A 12,667-nucleotide genomic window follows, 5' to 3' on the forward strand; every position below is an offset into this window, starting at 1 on the left:
TCCAGTGAGTTGAGCTCTCCCCTTTCTAGGCCAGTTTTCTTACCTGTCCAGAAAGGTCTCATGACACCTGTCCTCTTCACCTCGCATGACTTTTATCACACTGAGCGTGTTCTTCAACCTCAGAGGCTCCCTGATGCCTAAACCTTGTTGCCTGGCATTCAACGTCCTCCACGATAGACTCCCAGCTTTTTCCTGCAAGATGGGGGCCCTCACTGCCTATGACTGCATCCTGTTCTGTTCCCATTAGGCCTCCCACCTCACCCCTCTTGTCAGCCTATTCAGTCTTCAGTCCGGCTCTAGCACTACCTCCTCCACAGAGCCTCCCGGCTTGCCCCAATCCTCAGTGCCATCCTTGGATCATCTTGCCATTTTTAAGGCGTGACTTTAATTTTGCATTTGTAGACACTGAAGTACTGACAGACCATAAACTCTTTGAAGGTAAGGCCTGAGCTCACAGTGATGGACATTAGAGTCCTTGACTCCTAGAACAGGGCGGCCCAGAGAGAGGAGAAAACTTGCCCAAAGTCACATAGCACATTAGTAAAAGAAACAGGCCCAGAAACCAGTTGTCTTAGGCCCAAGAGGAGACATTATTAGGGATGTGGTGAGTGGACTAGAGGGGCAGAGGAAAGGGCAGAGACCTCAGAATTGGACTGACCTCTGTTCCAGCACAGATCTGCACTCAATAGCTGGGCCACCTGGGGCACCTCACCTACCCTCCCGCAGCGACCTTCAGGTGGGGTTGGAATGAGGACATGGTGAGGCCTGGCACACAGTGGGTGCTGGGTTATTGTGAGGTGCTCATTATTATTTGCCATCCACTTGTCAGTCCCAGCTCCCCTGCCTGCATTCCACTCCCCTCCTTCTTTCCTTAAACACCAAGCACTTGATTTTATTGCCCTGTCGTGAGAAATCCAATGTGGGTGTCCAAGCTGCCTCGCCATGTGCCTTGCAGAAGTGAGAGGGAGAAGGGAAAGTCCTGATGGTCTTTTAGGGGCTGGGGTGGGAGCCCAGGGGGATGCACTCTGTGGAGCGGATGGGTGGAATTTGGCAGGTGTCACTTTTAGAAAAGTCACGCCACCTATTTTAAGGAAGTGAGGGGGGTGTGCCCCATCGCTGGCCAGCAGCTGCTGGATGCCGGTGGGCTGGAGTGTTGGGCGGCACCTCAAGGGTGAAGAGTCCTAGCAGGTGGGTCTGGTATCTCTCTGGGAGGCTGCTGGCAGCTCCCCAGACTCCTGTCACCTTCCAGCCTGACCCCTTGTGGACGGATGCAAAGCCGGTGCCTGTTTTGCCAGTGTCGCTGGCTGGGGCCGGGAGCCATCCCAGAGCCAGAGTCCCTGTGGGGAGGATGTCAGGGGCTGGAGGTGGGGGTGACGAAGTTTGGCTGTGGCTGGAGGTGCAGTGAGTGTCTGGCTGGGTGCGCAGTGGGTGGGCATAGGGGCCCCTGACATGGCTGTGGCCCAGCTGGCAGCCTCCCTCCGTGCTCTGCACTGGGCAGGCAGGCGGGCTGGCGCGGAGCCTCCGTGTGGGGCGCTAGGGGAAGGGCAGCCCGAGGGCAGTCTGAGGAAAGGCCAGGACACGGTGATAACTGATAACGGCTGGCTCAGGAGGGGCGGGAGCCGGGGAGGAGTGCGAGGAGAGGCGGACCGGCTTCATTTGGAGCTGGAGCCGGGCTGTCGCTCAGGTGACCGGTGTCTCTCCGAGGAGGGTGCGAACAGCTAGCGGGGTGTCGCAGCAATGATCCAGAATGTCGGAAATCACCTGCGAAGGGTATGGAGGGTGGGCTGGGGGCGGGTTGGGGGCAGAGGGGAGGGGACTGGAGGCTGGGGATCCCGAAAGAGAACTGAAGTTTCCATTTTAAGTCAGAAGTCCTACATCTTCTCTCATTTTCAATGGGCCATTTTCTAGCTGTCTTTGCAAGGAGAAATCACAGAACTCCTGGGCTGGTTTATTATAAGCAACAATCCCCAAACAAGCCCCAGGGGCCGTTAGGAGGGCTGGCTATGTTGAGTGGAATCATCTTCGGCAAGTTCTTTGCGTCTGGAATTCTATTCTGGGGGTGTGTGTCTCTCCCCATGGAGTTCTGTGCCGGTTTCTGCCTGACGGCTGAGCTCTGTGGCTCTGTAGTGTTTAACTCTTAGAGTTCAGGGCTTGAGGGCCACGGAGCTGCTAGAAGATACAGGCTAGGGGTGTGCGTGTGAGTGAGTGTGACAGGCTGAAGCCAGTGTTCTTGGGGACAATTACCTCTTTGGGAGAGCACGTGCAGGATCAAATGAGGGCTGTTGGAAAGGTGTTCTGCAAGGTGACCTCGCAGAGAACGTTTCCCTGGAACCTCCCAACAGGGACTTTGGAGCTGAGATTAGATGCTGAGGCACCAGACAGACCCAAGTGCTCAGCTGTCCCTGTCGGGAGCCTTTGATCTGGGGAATGGAGAAGCGTTCAGGACAGACTGGCGTGCTATGCTGTAGAGCTACCATCCTCTGAAGACATTTTTGAGAAAAGCCTTTTAAAAGGGGCAGGGGCAAATAAAGACATCTCTTCTCCACCCCCTCCCTCTATCTGTATAACTGGCCTTGATCACCACCTTTGGATCATTGCCTGCATGGCAGATCTCCTTGGACTCCCCTTGTTTCCTCCTGAATTCTCCAAATTCCCCTGGAATACAGGAGGGGACCATTTTCTGGGTTGTTACCAAAGCTGCTGTTAATGAAAAGCAAGCAAACCCACCCACCAAACTCTTCACTGGGGACCAAGAAAACCGGGTTAAAGGGGGGCCTCAGATAACCCACGTGCCCTGCTTTACAGGGTTTGGGGGCCCTTGTCAGTATCCCATGGCACTGCAGACAGTGAGCATTTTGGAGTCGGATGGTTCTTGCTTTCACCCATTACTGGGTAACCCAGCAAGCACTCGGCACATGTGAATGAATGAATGAGGTGGTGAGCCTCCTGCCAGGCTGGGGTGGTTGGAGGAGAATTGAGTGCCTGTGTGGTGGTGCTGGAAGGGTCACCTGTCCTGTTTCTGTCAGTGGAGACCCTTCTCCTTCCCCACGCAAGCTGTCAGAGTCCCGCACTCCTGGGCTGGTACCCTGTGGGAGGCTGGGAACCTCTGCTTGGGTTCTAGCCTGGTCCGGGCAGCTCCCAAGGGGGCCCAGGAACTTCATTTACTCTGGGAATGAGGATGGAGCTCTTTGTGCCAGTTCCCCCTGAGAAGCTCTGCACCCGGGTAGTGCTGCCAACAGGGTGGCTGAAGGTCAGAAACAGACGTGAGCCTCTGTGCATGTGTTCACGCACCCACAGACTTCCACATTGTTCCTGACCCCCTGTGGCGATCCCCCTGCTTCATCTTGAACCCGAGGACAGCTGGAGATGCTGCTCCCCGGCCCCCCGGCGCCGGCCTCAGTCAGGGTCTAGTTCAGAGTGTGGGGAGGCTTAGGGTATACCATTTGGCCACCTCTGGATTAGAATCTCTTCTTCACCCCATCGTTGACATGTAACCTTGGGCCACGCGCTCCCCCTCCCTGGTTGTTCTCTGAGGTCCCCATCAGCCTCGACATCCTGGGGGTCTGGATGTTCGTGAAGGGTTTGTGCACCACCTTGAGGTTGGTCCTGACAGTGAAAAGTAGGGGCCCAGCTCCCTCAAGGACCCTGCTGTGTGGTGGAGGAAGGGAGACCCTTAGACGTAAAATAGTGTGCCTCTCATATAGCAGGAACACAAAAACTTGTGAACAAATGGGCGGCCATGGGAGCTCAGAGTGGGCTGAAGGGGTCCCAGCAGGCTTCCTGGAGGAGGAGATGAGACTCAGACACTTAGCTTCAGCCCGTTTGGGAGCCACATTTGAAGCCCAGTCTCAGCCATGGGCAGATAGCCTTGGTGTTCTTAGTCTGGAGGACTCATCTTCATCCTTCAAAACCTGGCTCAGCCATCGTTCCCCTTCAAACCCCCATCCTGCTGCTCCCAGAATTAACGGTGCTTCCTCGGGATGTTATACTGGCCTCAGTTTTTCCCTCTACAGGGATTAGCCTGTGTCAGCGCTGAGTACTCTGTGATGAGCCCAGGCTATTGTGTGGAGCTGATGGCTAATGAGGGAGACACAGTTAAAAGGTAGTCAAAGAAACATACAATGAAAATCTGTGATAAGAGCTGTGAATAGTAATAATAAATGTCATATAAATGCTAGCTATGTGCCAAGCATGCATTAATTCATATATTCCTTATAACAACTCTGTGAAGTAGATAGTGGTACCATGCCCAGATTAAAGATGAAACTGAGACAGAGAGGTTAAGTAACTTGCCCAAGGTCAAACAGCTAGTAAGTGGCACTGCTGAGATTAAACTCGGGCTGTCTGGAGAACAGAGAACTGTTAGAGAATAATGAGAGAGGTCACAAGAGAGCTCTGTGACCAGGTGACAACTGAGCGGAGACCCAGCGGCTGAGAAGGAGGCAGCCCTGGGAGGAGATGGGGGAAGAGCGTTCCAGGCAGAGGGAACAGTATTCATTTATGGGCTCCAAGGTGGGGGGAGCTTGGTGCATCTGAGCTGCCGAACGAAGGCTGGCGTGGCTTGGAGTGGAGTGAGTGAGGGCGGAGCAGCTGCAAGGGGCTGAGACATGGCTACGACGTGCTGCAGGCTGGGGGCCTGGACCCCGGAGGCAGGGTTTGGGGTTTGGAGTGCTGTGGGCCCTATTGTTCTGCCCACCAGACTGTGTACTCTTTGGGGACTCTCTGGTCCCCAGTCTCGGTGCCAAGGTGTGCAGTCCCTGCACACTGAACTCAGCAACCCGGGAGAACACATCATCAGAGTTCCTCTCCTCCAGCGCCATGAAGGTCCCCACTGCTTTCCCATCTACCTCTGACCCCTCACAATAGGGAGGTGGGCCATAGGATCAGTGCCCTGGTGCAGACAAGGCACAGAGAAGTGAGAGGATGTGCCTGGGCTTGTACCACTGGCGAGAGACTCGGAACCCCTACCTGCTAGGTTGGGACCCCCTTTCCAGTCCTTGTCTTGGCCACCGAGAAAGTGGCCTCGATCTCACACCCAGACTCACCCCATGCCAGCCTCCTCTGCCCACCTTCACACGCTGACAATGCAGATTCAGGGCTGACCTCCTGCCTCTGCCTCCTAGGGCCTAGGGGAGGCTGCACCCCTGCCCTTCACCTGTGCCTGGTCCAGGTGGGTCCGAGCTGGACAGTGGTAAGAGTCCAGATAACTGCCTTAGAGACACTCACACACTTCACTCCCTGTAGACCTGTTTCCTCATCTGTGAACCAGGTCTGTTCCTGCAGATCTTGTTAAAGACAGTGGAGGACTGTAGATCCCGGCACATAACTGGCCACAGTAAATATTGGTTCTTTTATTTCCGTCTCATCTGGACTTCAGTTTCCTCAGTGGGTCAATGACAGGGTCCGTGGGTCGGATGAGATGGTCAATGCTAGCTTTTTGTTGAGCACCTACGGAGTGTCCGGTGTGTTTAAACTTCCCAACAGCTCTGCAAGGCTGCTGGTATCCAGCTAGCTTTACAGCTAAGAAAACCAAGGCTCTGGCACTGAGTCACTTTGAGCTAGTTAGAGAATTGGAAGTCTCGGCTGACCCTGAGCTACAGCTGGGCCTTGTCCTGGGCTGACCTGGCTGAGCCGAGGAACTGACACCTCTGCCTTGTGCCTGCTCTGTCCTGTGCCTCCAGGGACAGATGGTGCTGCTGGCTGGGTCCTCTGCCAGCTCCCTGGCTGCAGACCTGTGTGTTCCTGCCACTCCCAGAAGCAGCCTCCTTGTGGGTAGGAGGTGGCACAAGGGCAGTGATGGAAAGGACCAGAGTCTGGCATTTTGGGAACACAGGGATGAGTCAGACTGGACCTGTCCTCAGGTTCCCCCAAGCTGATGGGGAGACAGAGAGTGGTAAAAACCAATGATGAGAGCACAGTGTGGCCAGGCTGTGACAGAGGGAAGCCCCGAGGTGGCCCCTCATAGCCTAGGGGACAGGGTAGTCTCCCTGGAAGAGGTGATGGAGTAGCTCAGCCTTGAAAACTTTTCCAGGTTAGGAAGCATGGTCCCGGCAGAGGCACCTGTGTGTGAGATGTGGGAAAAGCTCTTTCCGCAAGGAAGAGGGAGAACATTTGGCAGTAACCCCTTGAGGTGTCTCTCCCTGGCCCCCTCCCATGTAACATGTGTATCCTGCCTGGGCCTTCTTCAATAGTAATAACCTTCTCTCAGCAAATCAGACATTAATTAATTAATGGCAGTAGACATTAAGTATTAAGCACCTCTTTTGGAGAGGAAGCCTAGTGAATGAGTAGAAAGAACTGTGGTAGTGAGAAAAGCAAAATCCCAGCTCTACCACCTGGAGCAACGTGGCCCTCAGACAGCCCGGTTTCAGTTCCCTTTTCTGTGCAAGAGGGATAGTTGTCCCTCACAGGGTTTAGTGAGGATTAAATGGTATTATGGATACGAAGCCATTATATAATGTATATAAATGCCTGGAACATAGTAGGTGCTCCAAAAAGTATAGTGGGGTGATGGGGGGGGTGGGAAAAGGGAGATGTTGGTCAAAGGGTACAAACTTTCAGTTATAAGATGAATAAGTTCTGGAGACCTAAAATACAGCATGGTGGCTGTAGTTAACCATAATGCCTTATGTACTGGAACTTTGCTAAAATGTGGATCTCAAGCATCCTCACCACTCTCCCCAAAAAAGGGTAACTGTGAGCTTCCCTGGTGGCGCAGTGGTTGAGAGTCCGCCTGCTGATGCAGGGGACATGGGTTCGTGCCCCGGTCCGGGAGGATCCCGCATGCCGCAGAGCGGCTGGGCCCATGAGCCATGGCCGCTAGGCCTGCGCGTCCGGAGCCTGTGCTCCATAACGGGAGAGGCCACAGCAGTGAGAGGCCCACGTACCGCAAAAAAAAAAAAAAAAAAAAAATGAGGTGATGGATGTGTTGATTAGCTTGATTGTGGTAATCATTTCACGATATATACGTATATCAAAACATTGTGTTTTGCAACCTGAATGTGTACAACTTTTATTTGTCAACCGTATCTCAATAGAGCTGGAAAAAAAAAATAGTGAGGCCCTGGGACTCTAGAGAGACATGGGCCTGGCTCCTGTTTTCAAGGAGTTTATCTCCTCATATGTACACCCACTTTACAGTCTAGAAAGTGGTTGTATGTGCTTTACCTTGTCTGGTTGTTCAAAAGTCCAGGGAGTCAGCAGGCTGGCTGGCAGCACCTCTGCGGTGCCACAGAGAGGCCCATCATTTGGAATGGGATGCTCACTGCTGGTGGCAATGCTGAACTCCACCTCTGGAACAGGCTGTGATCCGCCCTGGGGGTGCGGCCCAGCCAGGTGTGGCCCTGCTCCTAGGCCTGGAATCCGTTCAGAGATCTGGAAGGGGAGTGGCCTTCAAGTCTTCCTAAAGCAGCCTCAGATTTCCAGCACACTCCAGGGCTGAGCCAAACCAGGTGAGTCTCAATTTCCATTTGATCCCTTAGGGAGGGTATGGAGAGACCCAGCTCCTCTCCTTCTCTGGGGATACTGCCCCCAGAGCTGTGGGAGGGATGGTGTCTGGAGTCAGAAGTCTCCGGCTCATTCTGGGCTAGTGGCTAGCGGCTACCTTTTCCCAGCCTCAGTTTCCTCATCCGAAACATGTGGACATGGGGGTAATAATGGTCCCTGTCATTTGAGCCCGCTTTGTGCCAAGGAGGTTAGTGTCATGATGCATTTACGTAGAGATTGGACGGCCTGCCTACAGGCTTTGAGAGCAGTGGGGTACGTGGGACACATGGGCCTGGGGAGAGGAGGGGGCCCAAGGACTGAATGACTTTGGGGCAAGGGAAGGGGCAAGTACAGCATTGCTTCCTCCACCCCTACCCTGAGGGCCTCTTGGGACTGAGATTACCTGGTCCCCACCTGCCTGCCCTTACTTTGGAAGATAAAAGCAGAGCTTTCAGGCTGCAAGACTAAGAGAAGGTGTGTCTCACCCCTGCTCAGACTGGTTCTCAGGGAGGCAAACAGGAGACTGGGAGGGACTTCTGAGCCTGCTAGGCCCTCTGCAGAGGCATGGGGGGATGGTGATGGTGGATGGTGGTGAGATCCCCACAGCCCAGTGGGGGATGGACTGGCCAGGGACCACTCCCGTCCAGCTCTTTCTCTGTATCACCAGGAAGGCAGGAGAGCAGGGAGGAAACCGATGGAGGGTCTCCCAAGTGCCAGGCTCTGTCTCATAAGTCCCGTGGGCTGGGGGATCTGATCTCCCTCCAGGACTGGTCCCCCTGCGGCACCCCTGCCAGGCTCTGGAGTCAGAAGAGCCCACGTCCAGTCTCTGCTCTACCTTTTACTGGTCATGTGTCTTTGAGTGGATCTTTCCCTGTTCCCCGAGTTTCCTTTTCCTCAGCCGTAAAATGAGGGCTCCTGCTTCAGGGCGGACTTGAGAATTAAAGGAGCCCCAAGAACTAGGCCTGGCACATAGTAGGTGCACAGTAAATGGCAGCCATAGATTTCTAAAAAGGGATTTTCTGAGCTTCTGGGAGAGCAATTCTTGGGCAGTCCCTGTGCTGTAGGCGGTTCTCAGGCACACAACTGGCTCTGTCCCATTAGCACACAAACGAGCTCTTTGTTCTCCTGCCTCTAGGCAAACAGAACCCCTCCCTTGTCCCCATGTCCCCTCCCAGATACTCCCTTGTTTCTTTGCTCCCCATTCCCACAAGAATCTGAAAGAGTTTTCTGTGGTCCCTGCTTCCTCTTCTTTCCTCTCATCCTTTTCCTAATACACTCTAATGGGCTCTTCTCTCGCCCTTCCTCCCGCCCCCTTAGAGCTTCTCTGACCTTGGACCCACAGGCGCCCCTCCTCCTGGAGATCCTCCCACCTCAGGGCTCCTTCTCTGGCTCCCTTGCAGGCTTCTCCTTCCCAGCCGACCTCTTTTGCTCTCTCCTTGGATGATGTCTGTTCTATTACTATGACTGTGTGGCAAACTATCCCCAAACTTAGTGGCCTAAAACAAGAACCGTTTTATTTATCTTGAGATTTTTGTGGGTCAGGGATTTGGGCAGGGCTTGGCTGGGTGACTCTTCTGCTCTATGTGGTGTTGATGGAGGTTACTTGGTGGTGTTCAGCCAGTGGATGGGCTGGACTATGGAGTCCACCATGGCTTCACTGGTGTTTGGCCCCTTGGTGGGAATGGCCGGAAGGTTGGTTCTAGCTGGGACTGTCATTCTGAGGAGCCACATGGGGCCTTTTCCATATGAAGGTCTCAGTGGGAAGTCAGACTTCCCACCTGGCAGTGGGCTCCATCAGAGCAAGAGTTCCAAGAGGCCTGGGTGGAAGCTGCCAGGCTTCTCATGATCTGGTCTCAGAAGTCACCAGTTGAGGACTTCCCCGGTGGCACAGTGGTTAAGAATCCGCCTGCCAATGCAGGGGACACAAGTTCGATCCCTGCTCTGGGAAGATCCCACATGCCATGGAGCAACTAAGCCCGTGTGCCACAACTACTGAAGCCCATGTGCTCTGAGCCCTGGGTGCTGCAACTACTGAAGCCCGCGTGTCTAGAAGCCACCGCAATAAGCCCGGGCACCGCAATGAAGAGTAGCTCCTGCTTGCCGCAACTAGAAGAAAGCCCACGTGTAGCAACAAAGACCCAACACATATAAAAAAAAAGTCACCAGTTGAAATGTCACTAAGGGGGATCCAGATTCCAGAGGAGGGGATTAGACCCACCCTGGGGTCTAGGGAGGAGTAGGAAAGAATTGGCAGCCACCTTTGACCCACCACAAGGTTGCAGAGTCCTGTGGATTCTAAAGCCCAAGTATTCTCATGTCCCCAGGTGCAGCCTTTTCTCCAGCAGACTCCAAACTTGAACATTCATCCTCCTTGACATCTCTCTTTAAGTGTTTCATAGGATCTCAAAAATTTTTGATTCCACCCCTACTTAGTTCTCCCCTGGTCTCTCCCAACTCAGTAACCATCACCACCATCTACCAGCCATTTGTCCAAAGTCTGGATCCTCCCCACGACCTCCTGTTCTCTCGCTCTCACACGGGGAAGCCTTCAGCATGTAGCGCTGGCTCCACCTCCCATACTCCTGGGTCCATCATCTCTCTTCAGACTGCAGGGGCCCACGGAGGAGTCTCGCTGCTTCTCTCTCACCCTGCAATCCGCCCCGCACAACAGCAGAGTGATCTTTTTTATTTTTTAAAGATATTTTATTTATTTATTTATATTACTATTTCTATTTATTTTTGGCTGCGTTGGGTCATCATTGCTGCGCGTCGGCTTTCTCTAGTTGCAGCGAGCGGGGGTTACTCTTCGTTGCGGTGCACGGGCTTCACATTGCTGTGGCTTCTCTTGTCACGGAGCATGGGCTCTAGGGGCGCAGGCTCAGTAGTTGTGGCTTGCAGGGCTCTAGAGCGCAGGATCAGTAGTTGTGGAGCACGGGCTTAGTTGTTCCGCGGCGTGTGGGATCTTCCTGGACCAGGGCTCGAACCCGTGCCCCTGAATTGGCAGGTGGATTCTTAACCACTGGGCCACCAGGGAAGTCCCCAGCAGAGTGATCTTAAAATACAGGTCAGATCACTCTCTCCCCACTCATAGACTTCAGTTTTTCCCATCACACCTCGAGTAAAATCCAAACTCCACTGAGACCTTAGGCCTTGGGTGACATAGGACTCTTCCCGGTCTCTTCCCTTCTTCCTGACACTGCCCTGCCTACTCTGGCCCCCCTGGCGGTCCTCTGGCAGCCAAGCTTGTTCCCATTCCTCCTTGCGCTCTTTGCACCCTCTGCTCGCCTGCCTGGGACCCTGTGCCCCCAGAACCTTGCCCAATCTCTCCTGCTTGTCATTCATTCAGATCTTGGCCACGAGTCTCCTTGATGAATCAACCTAAATTAGTTCCTTCAGGTCCACCACCTTCTCTCTCTATCACATATGCTGTTTTTCTTCTTTCTAAAAAATTCTTTTAAATTGAAGTATAGTTAATTTACAATGTTGTGTTACTTTCAAGTGTACAGCAACGGGATTGTTATACATATATATATATATATTCTTTTTCAGATTCTTTTCCATTATAAATTATTACAAGATATTGAATTTAGTTCCCTGTGCTATACAGCAGGACCTTGTTGTTTATTTTATATATAGTAGTGTGTATATGTTAATCCCAAACTCCTAGTTTATCCCCACCCCCTCCCCCATCCCTGTTGGTAACCATACGTTTGTTTTCTATGTCTGTGAGTCTATTTCTGTTTTGTAAATAAGTTCATTTGTATCATTTTTTTTTTTTAGATTCTACATATAAGTGACATCATATGATATTTGTCCTTCTCTGTCTGACTTACTTCACTTAGTATGATAATCTCTAGGTCCATCCATGTTGCTGCAAATGGCATTCTTTTTTTCCTTTTTATGGCTAACATTCCATTGTATATATGTACCATATCTTCTTTCTTTTTTTTTTTTTTTTTTTTTTTTTGCGGTACGCGGGCCTCTCACGGTTGTGGCCTCTCCTGTTGTGGAGCACAGGCTCCGGACGTGCAGGCTCAGCGGCCATGGCTCACGGGCCCAGCCGCTCCGCGGCATGTGGGATCTTCCCAGACCGGGGCACGAACCCGTGTCCCCTGCATCGGCAGGCGGACTCTCAACCACTGTGCCACCAAGGAAGCCCCCTTTCTCTTCTTAGGATAAGTCCCACTAAGGATATACAGTCAAAATCATGAGTTTTAAAGTCAGTTTCTTATTTTTCCATGCAGTTATGCCAGTAACTTGAAATATACTTTGATTCATTCATATACTTTGACTTTCTTTTTCTTTTAGGAAATACTTTGCATTTTCTTTTCAAAAATAATTATGTAAAGTACTTAATTAATTTTTATTGGAGTATAGTTGCTTCACAATGTTTTGTTGGAAAAATATGGAACGCTTCACGAATTTGCATGTCATCCTCGCGCAAGGGCCATGCTAATCTTCTCTGTATCATTCCAGTTTTAGTACATGTGCTGCTGAAGCGAGCACAGTACCACGTCTTCCTTATCCATTCCTCTGTCGATGGACATTTACGTTGCTTCCATGTCTTGGCTATTGTGAATAGTGCCACTGTTTTCCTTCTTACAGTACTTTTCACTCTAAAACAATCTCGTTCCTTTGTTTACTGTCTATTCCTGAGTGGAGAGTCTGGGTCTTTAAAAATGTTGATGCTGATCCCGGGCCAGAATTAGCCTCTTTCTAACCTTGTCCACTCCTGTTTGGTCTTGGTTTTATTCCTTACCAGGACCCTCCTGTCCTCTGACCCCGCCAGCCCTCACATTTGCAGCCAGAGGACTGTCACCCAAGCCACAAGTAGCCTGGCCCCCTCACTGTCGCCCCTACTCCCTGGCTGTCCGTGCTGTGCCACTCCCTGTCCGCTCTGTCTCCCCCTTACAGAGCTGGGCCTCACACTGCCTGCCGTGCCTCAGCTAGAGGCTGTCTCTTCCCTGCCATCCAATCCCTCCTGCCCTAAACACGTCCCCACCGCTCACCTCCTCAGAGGCCTTCAGCAACCACGGGGCACCCTTTGGATGCAGCGGGAGTTGCCACTGTTGTGCTTGTGGTTAGGGGAAACCATGAGGCCGTTTTTGCATAAACAACCATTAAGCTAGAGCCACGCCAGCACACATAGAACAAAGTGATGGCAACAGAAAAACTTAAATGC

At 52.4% G+C, this 12,667-nt stretch overlaps 1 protein-coding gene across 1 annotated transcript in view; it reads left to right on the forward strand.

The window, feature by feature from the left end:
• Positions 1–1,737: 1,737 nt before the first annotated feature.
• The window catches only part of ACOT11 (acyl-CoA thioesterase 11), a gene marked incomplete at its 5' end in the record, with an annotated part of 45,424 nt that continues 34,494 nt past the window's right edge, over positions 1,738–12,667 (forward strand). The window contains one exon of the mRNA XM_079936408.1: positions 1,738–1,770. Within this exon, the coding sequence (XP_079792534.1) occupies positions 1,738–1,770 (33 nt within the window). The remainder of the gene's footprint in view (positions 1,771–12,667) is intronic.

The sequence above is a fragment of the Stenella coeruleoalba genome (assembly GCF_951394435.1).
Source record: "Stenella coeruleoalba genome assembly, chromosome: 1".
Taxonomy (NCBI): Eukaryota; Metazoa; Chordata; class Mammalia; order Artiodactyla; family Delphinidae; genus Stenella; species Stenella coeruleoalba.